The 20,963-nt window shown below is 32.1% G+C and overlaps 2 protein-coding genes across 3 annotated transcripts; one reads left to right on the forward strand and one right to left on the reverse strand.

The window, feature by feature from the left end:
- Nucleotides 1-9,533: 9,533 nt before the first annotated feature.
- On the forward strand, nucleotides 9,534-14,101 carry LOC144555141 (ELMO/CED-12 family protein). 2 transcript variants are annotated; one of them, XM_078303379.1, is made up of 9 exons: nucleotides 9,534-9,888; nucleotides 10,767-10,876; nucleotides 10,973-11,041; nucleotides 11,615-11,730; nucleotides 11,825-11,879; nucleotides 11,981-12,101; nucleotides 13,168-13,215; nucleotides 13,322-13,416; nucleotides 13,819-14,101. In XM_078303379.1, the coding sequence occupies exons 1-9, from the start codon at nucleotides 9,777-9,779 to the stop codon at nucleotides 13,915-13,917; spliced, it is 825 nt and encodes a 274-aa protein (XP_078159505.1). In that variant the 5' UTR covers nucleotides 9,534-9,776; the 3' UTR covers nucleotides 13,918-14,101. The 2 variants fall into 2 exon arrangements, with proteins under 2 accessions (XP_078159505.1, XP_078159511.1); XM_078303385.1 differs by lacking the exon at nucleotides 9,534-9,888 and adding an exon at nucleotides 10,221-10,623.
- Nucleotides 14,102-16,131: 2,030 nt separating this feature from the next.
- On the reverse strand, nucleotides 16,132-20,911 carry LOC144555156 (non-structural protein). Its single transcript, XM_078303396.1, has 7 exons — nucleotides 20,334-20,911; nucleotides 19,769-19,826; nucleotides 19,316-19,624; nucleotides 18,405-18,453; nucleotides 17,575-17,669; nucleotides 17,315-17,415; nucleotides 16,132-16,702 (listed from the first exon to the last, which is right to left on the reverse strand). Exons 1-7 carry the CDS (start codon nucleotides 20,483-20,485, stop codon nucleotides 16,645-16,647), a joined length of 822 nt encoding a protein of 273 aa, XP_078159522.1. The 5' UTR covers nucleotides 20,486-20,911; the 3' UTR covers nucleotides 16,132-16,644.
- Between the last annotated feature and the right edge of the window lie 52 nt (nucleotides 20,912-20,963).

Raw genomic sequence — 20,963 nt, forward strand, 5'->3', positions numbered from 1 at the left:
TTTATGTATTTGAGTTTTGAATCATTAAATATTTAATACGGTACTGAAAATTTCAATGTATTTAAAATAGGACCATATTTATTCACGTGTTTATTTAAAATGAGAACGGAGTAGGTTTGATGAACATCATACCTAGTTTTGAATCCAATAAGCTCCAAAACTGTTCGATCCGTATGAAAATATATGCACACAAAGATTAAAGTAGATGAGCCCGAATTTTAAAGTATAATACGCGCATCTTAATGCATATCGGACGGTAATTTAATCCATCAAATCAAAGTAGGTCTGATGTCCATCCAACTTACTATTCTCTGATTTGAGATACAGTTTACAATATCAATGTTGCTTTGAAATTTGTCCAGAAAAAGATTTGAATAGTCCAGACTTCTCACATATCATCATATGAGGGCTTGTTCGGCTGCACGGTGGGAATTTATTTTTGAACTGAAATTTACTGTTCACATGAGAAAAAAAAAATTCAGTCTAAATCAATTTTATTTTTCTCAAATAAACAGTATTTTATGGGGAGCAACCGAATTTCAAAGCAAAGTTGGATGGCCATGCCGAGCACCAGCACCTGATTCGGTTCTGTTTGTACTTGGGTAGGGGCCAACAGATAATACAATAGAGTGGGACCCACACATTCCCAGTTTAACCGTGATTGTATGGAACAAAATATTTTTTTAATGTGGGTTCAGATCTACTTGTCAAGCAATTACAAAATCAGGCCACCAGAGTCCAAATTTCTGAATAGTTCTATGTAGTTATTTAAATTAATTTATTGTTCTGCATTTAGGGGTGAAAACGGGAATTTTTTTTTTTAAACCATAAATAAAAAATAATATTTTACCAAATCAACTTGATTGCTTTGGTTTTTACATAAACCATAAGAACCGAAATTGTATTTCGGTCAGAATTTTTTTTTGGACCGAAATGTCACTTTAGTCTGAAGTGTTTTCACAAGTTTTACTATCATTTTTTTTTATCGAAATATGTGAAAATGGTTCAGACCAAAATGTCGTTCAGTCCCGAAAAAAAATCGGACCGAAATGACATTTCGGTTCTTATAGTTTTTGTAAAAGGAAGCGTCTAATTGTCCATAGACTTTTGTCCACCATTTGTCCCCAGCTTTAACTTACGCGAATACTGTAAAACTACTTCTACATGCTGTATAATTATACAATATATCACATAAAATATATCAGTTAATCATAAAACATCTAGCAACTATTTGAAGTGGTCCCATGATAGATAAAAACAGATTGCAACTTGCACTATAAGACAAAAAAATTATACTTCCAAACTGTACTTTCGGATATTGCAGTTATAGGAAGTTATTGGCAGTTAATGTTAGTTATGAGTAGTTATTTTGACAAAAAACGTGATAAAAAGGCAAAATTAAATTTCCCGATTAATTTTTTTTTTCTCGATTTAATGAACACACAAATAAATCATCAAAATATTGAATACTGTAAAATTGATCACTTTACCTATAAAAATAAAATGTACAAACTATACAATTACAGACATGCAAAATTCACAGATGAAAACGATAAAATATAATGTTAAAAAATATCAACTTTCAATAATGTAAAAATATCAAGTTAAACTGTAAAAACAACACGTAAAAACTATAAATTTTTAACAATGTAAAATTACCAGATGAAAATGATTAAATAAAATTTAAAAAATATCAATTTTCAATACTGTAAAATTGTCAACTTAAACTGTGAAAACAAAACGTAAAAACTATAAAATTTCAATAATGTAAAATAAGCAAATGAAAACGATAAAACAAAATGTAAAAAATACAAAATTTCAATACTATAAAATTGTCAACTTAAACTATAAAAACAAAACATACAACCTACAAAAACCAATACTGTAAAATTGTTATATCTAAACTATAAATCAATTGTATGTATACAACATCCAGAACATTCAAAATAAAAAAGTAAAAAAATAAAAACAACAGTAGCTCAATACTGTAAAATGACACATCTTAAATACAAATATAACAATTCCAAACTATAATACACAATTACTCAACAAAACACATCAGTTCAACAACATCTGTTCAACACATCCATAATATTCACCACACAATACCAAACATAAGTATATTATTCAACATCCAAAATAGCGTCAAACAAATTATGGAAACTAAAACTTCTATATTAATAACCTCCTGTGAATATTGTTGGGATGAGTAAAAAGCCTTATCACAAGAACCACTCGTTCTTTCGAGATATCATCCTCCATACAAATAAAATAAATAATGTAACAAATTGGATTTATTATATGTAAGTACTGTAAAACTGTGAACTATATTCTATAAAACACTCTATGTATCATCTAAAGTGGTGAACTATATCATGTAAAATTGTGAATTATATATTGTAAACCTGTAAACATCAATAATAATAGATACTATAAAATAATGCATATATCATGTAAAAATGTGAACTATATCCTGTAAAAATACTCTACATATTTCACCAGATCTGTAGTGGTATATGTTAATTGACTACTTCAGAGACGACAAAATACCGTCGTGTTCTTTTTTCTAAGGTGAAATCGAATACTGTAAAACAAAATATAGAATCATGTAATTTCGTACATCAGACAATTCAAAACAACGACATAAAGAAAATGAACTATGCATTTCAAATCAGACTATTAGATAATGCGATATCCATTATTGAATAGTAAATGATACAATTAAAATTCAAATCAATGTTCATATAATGCATACATGCCTGAGACTACATCAATTCAAATGAAACTTCAATAAAAGCAAGAAAATCATGATTATCAATTCAAATCAATAGAAGGAACGAAACTTAAATAGATTAGTAAATAAACAAGTTGTTTTCAATACTGTAAAACCACAAAATGCATATTGTAAAACTACAAAGTGAATACTGTAAAACAACCCGATTATGCTCCAGATCGCCTCGCTCTTATCTCTCTTCTTCATATCGTTTCGCTCTCATCTCTCTCCACCAGATTGCTCCTCCAGATCGCCTCTCTTAGATCATCTCTCTCCATTAGAATTTATGAGAGATGCCGGAGAAGTCCGTCAGAGAGAAGAAAGAGTCGACAAGTAGTGGCGCTTGTGAGCGGTGAGTAGTGGTGTTGCCGTTGAAAAATGAACTGTAGGAGAGGAGACCGTTCAGATCTGCACGATCAAGAACCCGTCGAAGAAGAGACCATCAAAGGAGAGGTCGTCAGAGGGAAGGGATTGAGGAGAGGAGAACCGCCAAAGAAGAGGAAAACATCTAGCATCTAGAGAACTTCGATTAGTGGTGCCGGGTCCGATCGGTGGTGGATTAGCGAGATAGGCAGACAGAGAGAACTCCGATCAGTGGTTCTGATCGGTGGTGCAGGGTCTGATCGGTGGTGCCGGGTCCGATCATTGGTGCCGCGCCTGATTGGGATGAGAGGAGTGGAGGGATTCCAATTGGAAATTTGTACGGGAGAGATCTGGAAAGAAAAGAGGATGGGATCAGAAATTTTAAAAACGATTAAATAGCCTTAATGAGGAAAGGGAGAGAAAGGAAGGTTTATCCAAGTAGTTGTCGGACCGTTAAAATCCGTTAGAATTGGATAAAATTCGTTAGTGGACAAATCGTGGACAGATAGAGGTGGATAGAAACATTTTCTCTTTGTAAAAATAAAATCAATCAAGTTGATTTGGTAAAATATTTTTTTTATTTATAGTTTAAAAAAAATCTGAAAAAGGAACGAATAGGAATGGATAGTGGTAAAACTATATCCATATTTATATTTTAAAGAGCGGATACAGATACAGGTACAGATTCAAATACATATTCAAAATGAATAATTGTTAGATAATTAAGTTATATGAATATTAAGATATAAATAATAATTAATAAATTTTAAATATGAAAATAAATGAATAATTGTAAGTTGATGGAGAGATTGATGTTAGAAAGATGAAAGATATTCTATTGATATAATATATAAACAAAATAAAGAAGTGGTAACAAAAATAGTGTAATTTAGTAGTTTGAAGCTTTGTTGCTTAAACCCTCACCAACAAAAATAGTTTGGTACATGGGTTCAAATTCCTTTGAAAGCAAATTTAAATTCTCTTATACTAACGGGTCTGTATGATACTATCGGTATTCGAATCCGGATCTCCTATTTGATAAATATCCTAATTTGTATCCGTTGGATAATCCATATCCGTTTACAGTCTATCTGCATTGGCTCTGCAGTGTAAACTAATAAATATTGAAATGTTTTATTATTTAAAACATCACCCAGCTGTTGTGCTATTTGTTATATCATCACAAACAACAAAAAGGTAAATCTAAAATAATTTTATACCCCATCAATATATAAATATTTATATAGAATTGTTCAAGTTAAGTGATAATATTTGAGCGCTTACCTCTAAATTGGAAAACTCGTTAAAAGTATACAAGTGTGGGAAAAACTATTCAAAAAATGAACACAGAGCTTTGATCTAGATGTGCATTGTTGGTAGGGCCGGTTCCGAAAATTTTGAGATCCGAGATGAGAGAAAAGTTTGAACTCTTTATATATATAAAAGTTTGGGTTATAATATTTTATTTATTTTTAATATATACATTTTTTTTCGGCCCTCTTGGATCTTGGAGTCTGAAATTATCGCCCTGGATGTCCTACATCAGAGCTGGGCTTGATTGCTGGAGAGATGGTTTAAAATTCAGATAATAATTTTTTTGTGAATAATTTAAATCAGAAGACTTGATGCTCCTTTTTTTTCTTAAAAAAATAGGCACGATATCTAATAAATTTGGTCAAGAAATTTTGTTAGAAGATCTAAATTAGTTGTTGAATTCTAATTTGTTCTCCAAAAAGTTTGTTGAATCTTTAATTTGTCTCAAAAATATGACTCTATTTTTTGTGATGGGAATATATTTTTGCCAGTACTAATATATTTTAGCAACGAGAATAATGAAATCGACATTTTTAATTTGGTTTAGGAAAGAAAAGACAACACAATAACTTGATTAGAAAACAAAATTATATTTTGTGATGAATTAATTAATTTTCCATGCAAAAAAAATATTCATGATGAAATAAAAAAATTGCTTTACGAGACCAAAAATTTGGAAATGGATTGAAATTTAGTTAAGAAGATAAAAATACAAAAATATACTTCAATACTGCAATTTAAGCAAGATGTTTTTACAAAATAGCAAATTATGTTATCTGAACTAGTAAGGCTACCATACATTGCAATGCATAGGTATTTTTGTACATTGGACTATAAATCACTGGATTTAAAGTCCAAATAACCGATCCAAACCGTTCATCTGGTTCTCCGTATTAATATGTCTTTGGAGATCAAATTTTATATATTTTTTAAATTATTTTACTATTTTTTTAGATTTATTGAAAATTATTTTCTTATGGTACAGATTTGTCTGAAAAACAATAATTTTTAATAAATCTAAAAAAATAGTAAAATTTTTCCAAAAAATGTAAAATTTAGTCTCCAAACACATATTAATATGAAGAACAAAATGAACGGTTTGAATTGGTTATTTAAACTTTGAAACTAGTGATTTATAATTTAATGTACAAAAATACTTATGCATTATAATGTATAGTAGCCTTACTCTTATTACATATACGAAGAATCAAGTATACAACTTTTGGAAATAAAAAAAATTGCACATTTCTATGATATTTCTGGGCACCATAAGGAGGGCCACACCAGTTCCTATTATATTGAGCCCTGAACAAAAATATTTTAAATTTAGCCAATTTCAATAGAAAAAAAAAATATATCGAAAATGATGTCGATCGAATTTGATAGATAATTAGAAAAAACAAGAATTAAATTTTGGTTATTCCTGACATCAAACCCATCCATAGTAATCAAATACACAGTTAATTCACGAATTATTCGCGTTTAATTCATTTTTTCAATGTTTTCGAACCGAACACCGAATAAAATGCAACAAAATGTATAACACATTTTATTCGCAAATAAAACACGTATGATACGCGAATCACAAATTATTCACGAATAAAACGGAATTAATTTTTTTTTGTTAATTTCCTTTTTATGGATTTTTTGGATTTTTTTTTGCTTCATGTGTTACTGAATTATTCCTAAATCAGGAATTTTTAATCCACTAAACTGAATCCTAACTATTCATTTGTCACTGTCTCTTTGTAACTTACCCATCTACTTGACTGCTTCCATTTCATGAAAGCCACAGAATTGGATACACAAATAGAGTCCATAGAAGACCAGAGAGACAGATGGAGACGTGCCATCCACGTACACCTTTCAGGAGAACACGCTTCAATTGTAAAAAAAAAGGAACACGCTTCAGTTGCATTATTACATATAGGTACCCATAAACCTCCTTATTCTAATTTTATCATTCGATGTTATATTGATTTTTTTTAAAAGCTTAGTAGTTAGTAGTGACTAGTGTTCTAAATAGCGCGCTATAGCGTTTTTGGACCATAAACGCTAAGTTATGGCATAATGACGTTCTATTTGAGCTACGGGCGCTATAGCGGTAATAGCGGTTTGCTATGCAACATGAGTTTTTTTTTTTTTCAATTTATATGGGCTTTAAATAAAGGCTCAGATTGGATTTTAACCGTGATTTTTTTTTTTGCAATTGACGTACTAAGCTTTATATTAAACTATTAAGTATTTAATGAGAGATCCATCGAACGAAATCAAAATAAGGAAGCTACAGCGAGCTATGCAACATGAGCTATTTTTTTTTCTTTTATTTTCAATTTATACGGACTTTAAATAAAAGGCTTAGATTGAATATATTAAGATATTTCTTGAAGTAACAAAATGATACTTACTATATAGTAGTTTGAATATTTTGAATAGATTAAGGAGTTTGGCTAGTATAACATCAGTGTCATTTCAGCCTATATAACACAAACTCTAAAATCTATCAAATTGACTTCGAACGACTAATCCAAACCGTTCAAACCGATTTACATTATGAGTGATGCGTTGATATACAATTTTTTTTTATATATTTTTGAGTTATTTTAGTATCAAATCAAGCGGTAAAAATATTGAAAAATTAATGTATTAAAATTAACTTAAAAACTCACATATTTGACCTCTTAACTTAATACTAAATAAATTTGAAAAGTTATAAATTTTGCATGTAAATGCACAACTAATGAAGTAGATCGGTTTGAACGGTTTGGATTCACCGTTTGAAGTTGATTTGATAGGTTTTAGAGTTGGTGTTATATAGGTTGAAATGACACTAATGTTATACTAGCCAAACTCTAGATTAAGATAGTTAATTATGCCATTATGTCTAAGTTATTTTGAAATTTAAATAGAAAAAATATAGATTATGTCATGATGTTGAATATATTTTGAATAAAAAAAGATCAATAGTTTATGATATTAGTATTACTATGGATATTTTGAGTCGCAATTTGGACTTTATATTGGTTCAATATGAATATTATAATTTCTTAATCAATTTGATATTATTTATTGTTATATAAGACTTGGATAATGTTGATATTTAGTATAAATATATGATATAATTTTTATAAAAATAAAAAAATGCTATGTAGCATAGCTTTCATTATAGCGACGCTATTCGCTATAGTTTTTTTTGTATGCTTCTCGCTATGACACAATAAACGCTATTTAGAACCTTGGTAGTGACTATTCCGATATAATGTTATGCTAATGTTTTTGCTATTTAGTTTAATATTGAAATTCGCAGAATCCTTCTAATGTTTTTGCCATTACATAAATGTTCCTTACTAACCTCCTTATTTTAATTTTATCATTGCATGTTATTATATTAATTGCTAATCAGTTTAATACTAAAACATAAAGCTCATCATGGTAATTTTAAATAAGTAGAGTAAAACACCATATAAACATTGGATCCACTATATAAAATTTTCATGTAAGCTATTATTATAGTTAGTTATTGGTTTATTACTTTATTATAAATCAAAAATAAAATTTTTAACAATTAAAAACATGACTATTTTTCCCTTTTTAAATCAAATCACTGAACTTATTCAATGATACAAACATTCAGCTGCCCTACCTAGGGTTTTCAAACGGTCAGTTCGATTCAAACTGAAGTAAAATAACCAAATTAAAATTTTCTTTAGTTTTCAAAAAAAGAACCAAATTAACCTATCAACCGATTAAGAACCGAACCAAACAAGCCGAAGTAAACCTATTGGTACTATTATTAACAAAAATAATATATTGCCATAAACAACTATTGAAGTTCGGTTTAATTCGGTCCAGTTTGATTTAATGAAATTATTATAACACTAATAAAATTAGAGTCGAACCAATATAAACCGATCGATTTGATTTAGTCAGTTTTAAAAAATCTAAACCGAACCAATCTATTTAAGCCGAAATATTCCAGTTCAGTTTAAAACCGAACAAACTGAACGTTTGAACACCGCTAACTCTACCTAATGCATGAGATAAAATGTCTTTATTCATTTTTTTTTTGGAGAGAGAGAGAGAGCGAGGGGTCTAACCGAATTTTTAGAGAAATTCAAAATTCTTCGCAACATATGCTTAGAGCATCTACATTCCTGAAACTATTAGAGTTTCTAATCTGACGTGGCAGTTTCTAATCCAGTTTCAGAGATGTGAGAGAGTTTCTTATTTAGAAACTATGTATGAAAGTTTCTTATTAAGAAACTGTTTATAAACTCTATGTTGGCCAAATGATTGGCTCAAATTGTTTCTCCTTTTTAATTTGTTGCTGATGTGGCTTAATAGAAACTCTAAAATGAGTTTCAGGGATGTGGAGGTTAAAAATTTTAGAGGCCATAATTTCTAAAAAGTAGTTAACAGTTATTTACAAACCCTTGTGAGTTTTAGGGATGTAGATGCTCTTATTAAGATACTTGCAAAGTGGATTTTTTTAGTAAAATTTGTTTTTCCCACTTTATCTCAAATTTCTTCAGTATAATATTGTAAAATACTGTAACCTTGTTATTTTAATAGAAAAATGATGTGGGTCTAGATTTATTTATTTTTCTCAAAAAAAAAAATTCATATAAGAAGCACATATAGCACAGTTTGCTAAAGTATTATATTTTTGTACAACTGGTTATAGGTTGAAAAAAAGAATTTAGTGTTATATATATTAGAAGCTATTCTTGTAATTACAAATTTCATACAGAACATTTCAACTAATTAATTACGCAAAGTTGAACTAAGTTTAATACAACAAAGAGGTAGGACTAAAATAAGAATTCAAACTCTACGAGGGTATATTCGAAAATGTTTCCAGCTTCAAAAGTTCAAAGAGGTCCCTACCGCTCCATCTCGAGTGCGAATCCCGTGAGATATCTCATATTTTGCGTGACCTACGTGTCCGGTGCCTATTCGGGGATAGCACAGGGACCCAGTATTGTTTGAGAATTGAGATTCGTGTAGAACGTCTTTGAACAGTTGAGATTTTCCAAAAAGTCACGTAAAATATGAGATATCTCAGAGGATACGAATTCCTCCATCTCTCAGTCTCCGAGATTTTGCAGCAAAGGCGCGAACTACACGACGAACTAGCGGTACAGCATTGCTTATTTCAGCCCAGTATTCTCTCTGACACCCATCTTATTTCAAGTTTTCAACTGTTCTTTTTAAGCACTCACCTTACCAGTTACCAGTTACCACCACACCACAGAGCGTAGAGAGAGAAAGGAAGGTGAGAAGAGAAAAAGAGAAAGAGAAAAAGAGAGAGAGAGAGAGAGAGAGAATGGGGGCAGAGGAGAGGCAAAATGGCCAAGGTGGGTGTATAGCGATTCGATCGTTCCCACCTCCTTCCATCTCTCGCTGCACCATAGGCGGCTCTTCTACTACTACCTCTGGTACACTTTTGCATTTTAGTCCATCAATATTTGTCTTTTTGCTTCATGAACTCAGGCTCTCTTCTAAGTTCTAACAGTATAACCAAAATCCACCATTTCTCCTTTTTTTTTTTTTTTAATTACATTCCTTGTCTGATTCTGTTTTCAGGCTCATTTTCTTTTTTAAATTGAAATTAATGGGTGGTAATTTGGAAATCACCTTTTCTCTTCCTAATAGTATAGTTTTAAAAAAAATTAGTCGTTAAAACTTTGTATAATTGTTCTCTTAAGGATAAAGATCGGACCTTTGATAAATTTGTCATGTAATTATTCCTTTCTTTTTCAGAAAAGACAATCTATGTATTAAAGTATTATTTAAGCGACAGTATTAAAAAAATTAGGAACAATAAACGAGGCTGTAGGGTCGATGCCCCACCTAATCTGGTATGTTTGGTACTAGATCTTAACTCTACCTTTTTAAAAATGTCTAAGGCCCTTTTCAAAGATTTGGTGAACCTATTATTGTGATGATTGGATGGGAAATATAATGTTACTAATTAGGGATATACTTCTAATTTTCAATCCAACCTATTTTTTTTTTTCTCCTTTCAAAGAGGCCAACTTTACTTTGACAACGTTTGGCAACTTTGAAACAATTATTTTATCAAATTGCTGGGTTTTATGACATAGATTCTGTTCTGCAAAACCCTCAAGGTCTACATAATTTCTTGTGCAAATTTAGGAGAATGTTGTCGGGTAAGAGCATATAATGTTGGCAAGACAGTGCTATGGTTTTAGGCAATTTAATTTTGCCATTTTCCTGAACTGATGATCTTATCATCTAAAATAAAATAAAAAATCATATTTTATTTTAAACTTGTGGAGTTTTCTATTGCTAGATGATGCTACATGTGGGTCACCAAGATGGATTGGAAAGAGTCTGTCTTGTGTTTGTATTAAAAGAAAGGGAAATTATGAGCGCATATGTATGACTCTTACGCCTCAACAGGTAATGTTTTTCTCTTTGGTTGTATATTAGGAAAAAAAAATGTATAATGGAAGTTTTCATCTTCTGATTTTTTTTTCTCCTTTGTGTTAAATATAGAACGAAAGGTTACAGAGGCTGAAGCACCGGATGAAGGTGTACTTTGATCCATCTAGACGGGATCACCAGGTTATCTCACTTTATACATTTATTGTTTGTAAATAAGAGCATGTGCATCTCTGTGGTTACAAAAGATGACCTCTTCTGCCACATCAACAACCTTTACAATTATCCTTAATTTAATATAAAGTCATCTTCGTCCCTGCAATTCATCCCCAATTTCAGTTCTTAAGATCCATTTATTTTTGTAATATATTTTATTTTTACATCCTTGCCAGGGGCGGATAGAGTAAGAAGGTATGGGGGTCAATTGACCCCCATTTATTTTCAATTTTTTTGTAATTATACATAATTTTCTATATATTTTAGAGTAAAATGCTACGGGTACTATAAAATTGACCCCCATACCTTGAAATGAAAGTTTGGCTCCGCTTCTGATCCTTGCAATAGGGTTTGCAGATCAATTGCAAATGATGATGTGGCAATTCCTGCCAGATTGCTAAAATAGTAATTGTTTACATCCTGCAATTGATTTGCAATTGAGATGCACATGGTCTAATAAAGTTGTGAAGTAATATGATATTATGTACCTGTAATTTCTGAAAGTCCATATTTTTTGAATTAATAAAAAAATCATAATAGGAAGCATTAAAGGCTCTTTGGCATGCTACTTACCCAGATCAAGAGCTTGAAGGTCTGATTTCTGACCAATGGAAGGCAATGGGCTGGCAGGGACGGGACCCATCTACTGACTTCAGGTATCCAAGTATAAAGAGTAAATAAATAAAATTATACTGGTTCCTTCATATACAGGTGTATAATGTTCTAATAGATAGATCTATACATTATTAGAGGTGCCGGATTCATTTCATTGGAGAACCTACTCTTCTTTGCAAAGACATTTTCAGTAAGACCTTTTCTTTGCACTAAATAATGCTTTGCCTTAATTTCTTTTTAATTTGTTCTTTGTGGAGTCCTATTATTTGTTAATATTTGTATTTTTTTAAGACGTCATTTCAAAGACTGCTGAACAAACAAGGAGGGAAGAGAGCTACATGGGAGTACCCATTTGCGGTGGCTGGAGTAAATATAACATTTATGATCATGCAAATGCTCGACCTGCAATCTAGTATGTGGTAGTTTTACCTAGTTTACTCCGATATTTTCTTTATTATCATGTAATGAACTAAAGGCTTTTGCTGGCCTAGTAGTTACAGTTGTATGCAACAAGAATGGCCTCCCTTAGGTTGTAATTTAAACCTCCATGGGGTCAATAAATATGGATTTGGGAGTTATAGCCTTCTTCATTTTCCCCTCTTTTAAAATTTAGTGGTAATTTTAAACTACAGACTTATGTGACCTCCGTTGCTGAACTGTCCATCACCTTTTCACAAGGGATACTTCATGTTGGAACCAGTGAGTAGGTCACAGTTGGTGGGTTCATCCTGGCCATGGCAAGTATGAGTTTATCATTGGTTATGTTAGGGTTTTACATTTTAAAAGAGGCAATACAATGAATAGAATCTGGTGGTCAGAATTATAATTCTAGTGTCAACTATGGGACTGATAAAAATTGTACATGACGAAATATTAATACAAATTAATCAGTACTGGTATTAATGCATAATTGAGTACCATTTGCTACCATCTATTAGTTTATCAGTTTCTCTGAAACTGCTTCTTACTGCAAAATTTCTTCCTTTTTGCAAAACAGCACCCATTTTTTATTCTTATTTGCAGAAAAAACAGATAGTTTTATTTAGTGGGGCCCTTGAAACTAATTGCATTGGTTGTCAGAAAACATACAAAAGATACTAGTAAGGGACTAGGTATTTAGTCCCTTACTAGTAAGAGGCATTCTCTATAATACCTCTAATTCAAATTAATCCTTTTCTAATTCCTTTGCTCCTCTGTGTTCTCTCATGTCTCAGAATTTGAGCACCCTTGGTTAATGAGAAAAAGAACCCAGTTTTGTCGGAGCTAACTTGTTCAATTTAGCATATTTAACACATTAGATATTATCCATTGAAGCATTGCTTGCCTAACAAGGGTCTGTTCTGTAAATACAAGAGACCTGGCATATATCGTGCAAATATGGTGAAATAGTGTGGTATCTTTTGCATAAAAACCTAAATTTTTTAAATCTTTATAGAAAATCATTTAATGCGTTTTCTTTTAACCCATGTATATTGCAGCTAAGCCGAGAACCTTTGTTAGAGCTATTTTTGTTCAAATGCTCTCAGGTAAATAGATGTGACCAAAATATTTATCAAATCTAAAGATGTTTGTCTCTCGTAATGCCTTGGTTTATAAATATTGTTTCATGCTACAAATTTGTACCTTTTTCAGAGGATGAATGGGCATTTGATTTACTTTATTGTGTTGCCTTCGTGGTATTGGACAAACAATGGCTTGAAAAGAATGCCTCCTACATGGATTTCAATGTACTATTGTTTTCCCCTATATTTATGAGTTATTGTACCAGTTGTTTCTTCCTGTTAACACAACTGACCTGTATGGTATTGTTCAATTATTGAATAGAACCTCTCAACTTTTTCTAAAATTGCTGAACTTTATATTGAAACCTCAGTGCACTTGTTCAATCACAACAGGCCCAAATAAAAACAAAAAGCGGAAAAGATGTTTTGGATACTACTTACCAGGTCATAAATTATTAAAACTTTTTGACAGTGTATGTCATATCCTTATTAACACCTTGGTTTGAGAACCAAATCAACATGTTAATTGATAAAGCCTTAAACTTTGTTTTGAAGGAGAAATTTAAGTTCAGATTGTTCAAATATGTCTCATTATATTATTAAAGTTTTGTTTGCTTGTGTTATTAGGAGGTTCTGAGATCGACTCGAGTGCAACTAGAACGGGAGCTTCTATTGGATGATGTAATGCGGATTGAAGATATGCCCTCTTATAGTAACCTCTCTTAGTTTCTTCACTTATTCTCTCCAACTGAATTGATTCTAAATTGTACAGTTTTCATGGTTTCTGTTTTATTTTTTTTCACCCCTTTGCTTTGAGAAACGTTTGGTGGGGAACTGGTGCACTGATGTTGGCTGTACTCGTACCGCTAAATTAGTTTTGGCTCAATTCAATTTGTGATGTTTGTCAAAATGTCTTGATGAATTGGAGAAATTTTTTCATGAAAACATCCGTGGTTAGGAACTGAATCAATTTGTGTATAGCATGACCTGCATATGCAGTTAACGTAAAAAATAAAATGTAATACGTAATTAATACTCTCCAAGTCATTGTTTTAGAAATTAATAATTTCGTAGACTCTTAGTTATTTGGAAGTGACACTAAATCCCAAAATTTTTATTTATACCATATTTAAAAAATAGACCAAAACACTCCAAATTGTGGGGATTTTGAAAAATACCCTCATTCTCAAGGGATCGCAAATTAGTTTGGGGGCTTCTCAAAAACCTAAATATATTTAATATTACAGTTGTTTTTGGGGTCCGCCATGTCAATCGGTGCCCCACCAAGAATGAGACCGTAGAGGCTCTGGTATTTTTTGAAATCCTCTCAAAACATGGTTTTTTGGTTTATATTTTTTTTTAATATGGTATAAATAAAAATTTCGGCAAAATTCCACTAACATGTTATAACGTATAGATTATACTAATCAACTGAGAATGATGTTAGCAAGAGAGGAAAATAACAAAGAAAAATAATATAAGAGGGGAAAATAATGTCATCTAATGATTATTGTCAATAGAACTTTTCATTAAAAATTCATTCTAAAAAAGAAAAAAACTTTAAAATTAGAAAGAAAAGAAATTTTAATACGCGAGATTTAGTGGCATTGCGAACAAGGTCTTTATATTAATCATAATTGATTACACATAAAATAAGGCTTTTAAAATAAAACCTTTTGGAAAAAGAAAACAAATTGACTAAAAAAATTCAAGTGTTTTTCAGAAAGTTGAAAAAGAATAATTAAAAGGAAAAATTAAGCTTTAGCTAATTAAGTATTGCTTATTTTGACCGAATTTCACTAGTGTACACTCTTTAATATATGCTTAAATGTAACTTCATTCATATTTCTAACCCTTTAGTTGTGCTTCAATGACTTGTAACAATTCCATTTTAATTAGCAATTGGTAAAGAAAATACAACTTCACATCTCTCTCTTGAAGGCTAATACTGCACCAATAATTCTAATTTTATTTCTATATATTAATGAGTTAAATTATGCATCACAACATTCATACATGTTCGAAACAGTTTAACACCGCAAATTTGTGCGCTAATCATTCAAATTGCATGAACTTATGGATTTAATGCAATGAATGACGAGGGGGGACAATAGTGAGTTTAAATATATTCTATTTTACATCATTTATCATCTGCAAATAATGACCAATGGAAAATGGTTGGGGTTTTTGTCCAAAACTATTTGGACAAAGTCTCATCGCAAATCGGGTTTAATCCGTCCAATCTATGCTGAAATTTGCACAAATGGTTTAGATTTACATAATTATTTAAGTTCATTAAATTTTATGTCCATTCCCACAAACCTCAACACATATTTGATAGTTCGAGCCCGACTTTAGATAAAATTTGTTCAAAACCCTTCTAACAAAATTCAATTTCTATAAACATACTCTAGTTAAAGAACCAACATTTGGTTTGTGTGAGATGTCATAGATTTGAAATGGGAATAAAAGTTCTTTATAGACATCATCTATAAGTTAGAAGAGGAAGACCAGATCTGCGTCTTTCTATATCAATAAAAAAAAAAAAATTACTCTAATTAGCTAATTCTTGGGCTGAAATTTCTTTAACAGTAGCATTGGACTATCAGAAGAAGCCTGGTCAGACATATTTACCTTTCCTACTCACTATCTGCAAAGAGTAATTCAGTGAAAACAATAGTGATTTAACTGTTTGATTACTAATAGACATTTTTGTTCAATTGATTCTTTTCGATGCATCCGAACCTTTGGCGTATACATTATAAACATCTTTTTAAAACCTTTTATTTCAATTATAAAATCCGATTATAATAATTCCGTAACTTGTTCTTTCATAAATATAAAATTTTGTGGCTCGAGTGCTTGCTAACAAGTTTGGCATATTTGATAATCTATCAAAAATTATAAAACATGAACCAATAAAATATTCAGATTGTTAAATACACCATAACACACAATCTCATCATTTTTTACATACATATAAATAATTCCAGTGTTAGATTTCAAAATTTGAGTTTCATTTTACATAACTAGCCCTTGTGCTTAGGAGTGTAAACACTAAACATGCCAGATTGGTCAGATTTTATCGAGATAAAAGTTGTCAAAACAATTTACAAAAGGTTACATATTTTTCAATCCATAAATAACTAAGCATAAATTAGCACCAATAAAAGGCTTCTTTCCTTTCCTTTTATCTTTTATTTTTTCTAATGGAACAAGGACTTCAACCAACAGAGAGTATTGCACAGATATCAAAATCTTCCACGGATTTTCACAGGCTACAAAATAAAGAAAACGAACATCTAATCAATACAAGAAGACTTGCTGTAGTTCCCATAACAATAGGAAAAGGCTTATGAGCTGGCATTCGGCATTACTAGAATCACTACCAACGATATTGTTTTCATTTCTCACTCATTTTCTGATTGAAGATACCGGTTCTTTTATAGAATGTCAACACTCTTCTGGTTTCTTACAAGGTACTCCCTTCACTGCATGCCTGCAATGAAACCTAAAAGAGGGAAAGGGAACTTATAGAAAATAATTACAAAACTGATTTAAAATAAAAGGGCCAAAGGCAAATTGAGAAAATCCGACTTGTGAAGGAAAATTTAGCAGCAATTTGGTACTTGCTGAATTCAGCTATTACTGGTAATTATTGCCACATCTTCATATTGACTTGCTCTCATCACATGGAAAGACACACAAACACAAAAGGAAAAGAAAACAGGGAAGAAACTCGGTTTGGTGCTGCTACAGTAGGACAAAATACGACTGCCCAGAGCACTCTAGATACTGTCCTGAAAGGTGCTATTTGTGAAGTTGAGCATTTATAAAGAGAAAAGTGGCCCACAGCAAGTTTGGAAGAGAAAAAAAAACATGAAAAAAAAAATTAATTAATGGAAGCGGAGACCCAAATCGGTTGATGTCCACTTGGAACCGTCTGATTTGCTTCATGATTCATGCGCGCCACTTCAATATTCGTGGGTACCAAGCGCGCATGAATCATGAAGCAAATAGGATGGTTCCGAGCGGACATCCAACCAATTTGGGTCCAATGCCCATCGGATGCGCCCCACTTCCTTAATTAGGAAAGCTGTAAAATTAAGCAGAAGGTACATACCAGATCACATCATCCAGATCTGCGAAATTATGACAACTGTCATTATCACCCTTTTGTGAAGCCACAACTCTACACTTTATGTGCAACCCCCATTGTATAGCCTGAATTAAAAAAAGTCCATTTTTAGTAACCTATTATTGTCTGGTATACAACCACCAGGCTGATACCTGTACAAGATTTAGCCATGATCACCCCATCAAACATGAAATGAAACACAAAAGCAAAAGGAACATGAGTAAGAAGGACAGCAAGAACTATACCTTTTTGCTGTACCGAAAATCACGCTTTGGTAGGAAATGAAGAGGCATGTTGAAATTGGAAGGGCACTTGATTAAGAGAAATAATTTTGAAATTCCTTTTGAGTGAGAACATAGAGTTGATAAAGATAAGAGTTAGCATGATACAGAAAGAAATAGGGAAAGACCATGACTATCATAAATATGAAAAATTGTTAACATAGAACTTTACTATCTTTCATATTTAGTTGAGTAAACTTTTTATTTTGCAATTGCAGGCACTGGTCAATACGGGCACAGTACCGGTTTTTGGCAGGTAATCTTTACTACATTCCCAAATTAGCCTGTTGATAATAAGACTTATACACCTTAAAGTCTATAGGATGAATAGAACTTTTTTGAGGCCCTTATATGCATCGCATTGAATTGATTGATAGTAACCTTCTGAACTAACAACTCAATGACTGGTTGCATTAGATTTTGTATCAAACCAAGTTTGATATGTAATCTTAATTGAAAGTCAACTTAATCTTAATTCACAAGCATGTTAATGCATATAAATAATTAAAAATTAGTTCAGTTGGCAATACAAATATGTTTTAAAATTTTGAGGTGTCATATAATCATATCCTTGCAATATCTACTTCAGTGTCAAATTTGCTGAATTAAATCCTCATTCCTAGCAACTATAAAATGCTAATCCTGCACAAGAAGAATAATAACTAAATAAAATAACTCGTGTATGGCTATGATCTTGGGAATCACTCAGTTTCCAAGTGATTTTGCAGTTGCAAAGGGTGGAATTGCAACTTTGATCACAGGATATGCTAATTAATAGTTATTGCAGCACTAACCCATATGTGTAGAGCTGCCAGCACCATTGGACACTAAAGCACGAATAGCCTGCCAAAATCCAAGAAATCATGTTTAAGTAGTCAAATGTAAACAAAAAACATGGCAGAAGCAAGTATTTTTCTCATTTTGCTAGTCAATTCTGCCATTGAAAATTTAACAGGAGATGGCTTAAAATTTTACACATAAAGCCTTCAGTTTCCTGTATCTCAGTACCAAAAGTCCTTGGTCCTTTTGGGTAGGCTTGGTTGTTGTTGATGTATTTAAGCAGTAAAGTTTTTTTTTAGTTGTTACCATATCAGGAGAGAGTTTAATGGAGCAGGAAAATTATGATATGCATTTATGAATCGACACCAAACAGAAAAAAAATAAAATAAAATAAATCTCCCAATAGAATTAGGATGTGGTCCAGCTTTTGGGTATTCGGTTTCTACATAAACCAAACACACAAAAAAGAGGTGCATCAGTAAAGCATATATAATGACATAGTACAAATAATTATAAATAACACTATTCATCAGTATATGATTACATAAAAAAAAAAAAGATGCTGCAGGCACATATTTGCTTCTAGTGAACATAGTATGTGTACCGACAAGATTTTTTTTTTTTTTTTCAGAAAGAGACAAAATTATACGGGGTTTTAATTAAATTAAATGATAATAATAATAAATGTTATTGATTTATGATAAAATTGCCCCCTCTATTATATATTTTCTGGCTCCGTCACTGAATTTAAACCCCAATTAGCCCAACTAAAGCTCATCTGAGTCCATTGTGCAATATCAGCCTCAATTTTGTTCCTCATCTGTCTAATTTAAGACAATTTTCAACAGTCTAGCACAATTTGCTTTAACAAACATAAATTGAATTTATCCATAAACCAATTCCTTTTTACATGAAGGAAGCCCACCTTTTTAGAAAGAGTTTGAGCAACCTTGCTAACGACCCCCTCTCTTGAAGTGCTGGAACCAAACTTCCCTACAGCAAATCGCATGCTGTACACATATAGTGGCCTCACAAGGCTGCCTCCAATCACCAATCGAACTTCTTCAATGATAGAGATACTATCAAGAGCTTCTTGCAAAGCAGAGAGCTGATTTGAGATTCCCTTCATTAATTTCTCATGTTTTTTTATCTCATTCTTCACCTCCATTTTTCTCGTGTTATGCTTTCTTATCTCAGATGGCTTTGATTCTGCCAATGCTGGACCCGATTCTGCCTACAATTTAGAGCTTGCTTTAGATGTTAAAACGACAGCTGATAATTCTGGTAGACTTCAAAGACGACAGCCTAATCAAATACCTCAAAAATTGAGGTAGACTTCAAACAGAATATTCAACAATATATAAAATTACATACATACCAAACTTTCAAGCTCTTGCTTGAGAGAAGCAAATCCATTTTCCAAGTCTTGCAAAATCCTGATATAACAGGAAATTATCATATGAATTAGAAAGAGCAAATGAATTTTGGATAAAGCCTGGCAACTAAAGGCAAGGTCTTGTCAGATCCAAAGTCAGCAAAAACTGAAATTCTCTTTTCTCCTAATTTTGGATAAACCTAAGAGTTATACTTCTCAAGTTTGACAACTGGGATCCTTTTTACCCGAAAACCTCATGATTTCTCATCCCTAGTTTCCTACGGCCTCATAAATGGGTCACTGGAACAATGAAATCTGTGTATAAGTATACAGTGAAAACAAGTGAGGAGTAAATAATTTTAATTGAGGCATGTTGAATAATCAAGGCTAAATTCCAGACTTAAATTGGACAAGAATACTTAATCGGCCATAAAAAGGGCTAATTTGACCAAAAATTACAAAAAAATTAAAAATCATCTTCTTAACCATACAATGTGCATACGTCCTTAAGTGAGGGGTGTGTGTGAGTGAGTGTGTCTGAGAGAGACAGAGAGAGTACAAAGCATACACTGGGATTTGGCTGTGCATGAAGAGAACGAATCCAATCACCTCCTTGACAATGTGAAATACCTCGGCTCTGGCAAGCGCCTCCGACTTCGTCTCAATCTCCGAAAACCCTAACCCTGACCCATCTTCGCCTCCTTCTCCACTGGATTCCATTACCTTACCGAGGGCAAATTTGAATTATACGGCGGAGGGAAGGAGAGGAGAAATAATAAATGTCTGAAGATTTTATTTGGAAATGATTGGAACCAGCGGTGTACTTCAGTAAAACAGACAAATTTACGGTTTGAGATTAACTCTCAGATCCTTTAAGATTCGGGCTAACGCAGGTGCAGTATTCGTGCCAAGTTAAAATTAACGGTCCAGATCCAATAATCCTAAAAGATTCTCTATTACGGTACTGGTGAGGATCTGAATTCGGGAATTCACATCCCCTCGGGTTACCGAATTCGTATCCTCTGAGATATCTCAAACTTTGCCTGACTTTTTGGAAAATCTAAACCGTTATAATACGTTCTGCACGAATCTCAAAGTCAAATAATACTGGCCCCCTACGTCACCCCGAATAGGCACCGGACACGTCGGTCACGCAAAATATGAGATATCTCAGAGGATACGCACTCCAGGTTACCTG

Source organism: Carex rostrata, chromosome 1, assembly GCF_964058835.1.
Source record: "Carex rostrata chromosome 1, lpCarRost1.2, whole genome shotgun sequence".
NCBI lineage: Eukaryota > Viridiplantae > Streptophyta > Magnoliopsida > Poales > Cyperaceae > Carex > Carex rostrata.

Bases quoted from the DNA above. Each gene is read 5' to 3' on its own strand.
- LOC144555141 (XM_078303379.1), top strand. From the start codon at position 9,777: ATGGGGGCAGAGGAGAGGCAAAATGGCCAAGGTGGGTGTATAGCGATT. The intron at 10,877-10,972 runs GTAATGTTTTTC...TGTTAAATATAG, and splicing joins TGACTCTTACGCCTCAACAG to AACGAAAGGTTACAGAGGCT. The intron at 13,216-13,321 runs GTAAATAGATGT...TACCTTTTTCAG, and splicing joins TTTTGTTCAAATGCTCTCAG to AGGATGAATGGGCATTTGAT.
- LOC144555156 (XM_078303396.1), bottom strand. From the start codon at position 20,485: ATGGAATCCAGTGGAGAAGGAGGCGAAGATGGGTCAGGGTTAGGGTTT. The intron at 19,827-20,333 runs GTATGCTTTGTA...CTGTTATATCAG, and splicing joins ATGCACAGCCAAATCCCAGT to GATTTTGCAAGACTTGGAAA. The intron at 17,670-18,404 runs GTTAGTGCTGCA...CTCACTCAAAAG, and splicing joins TGGCAGCTCTACACATATGG to GAATTTCAAAATTATTTCTC.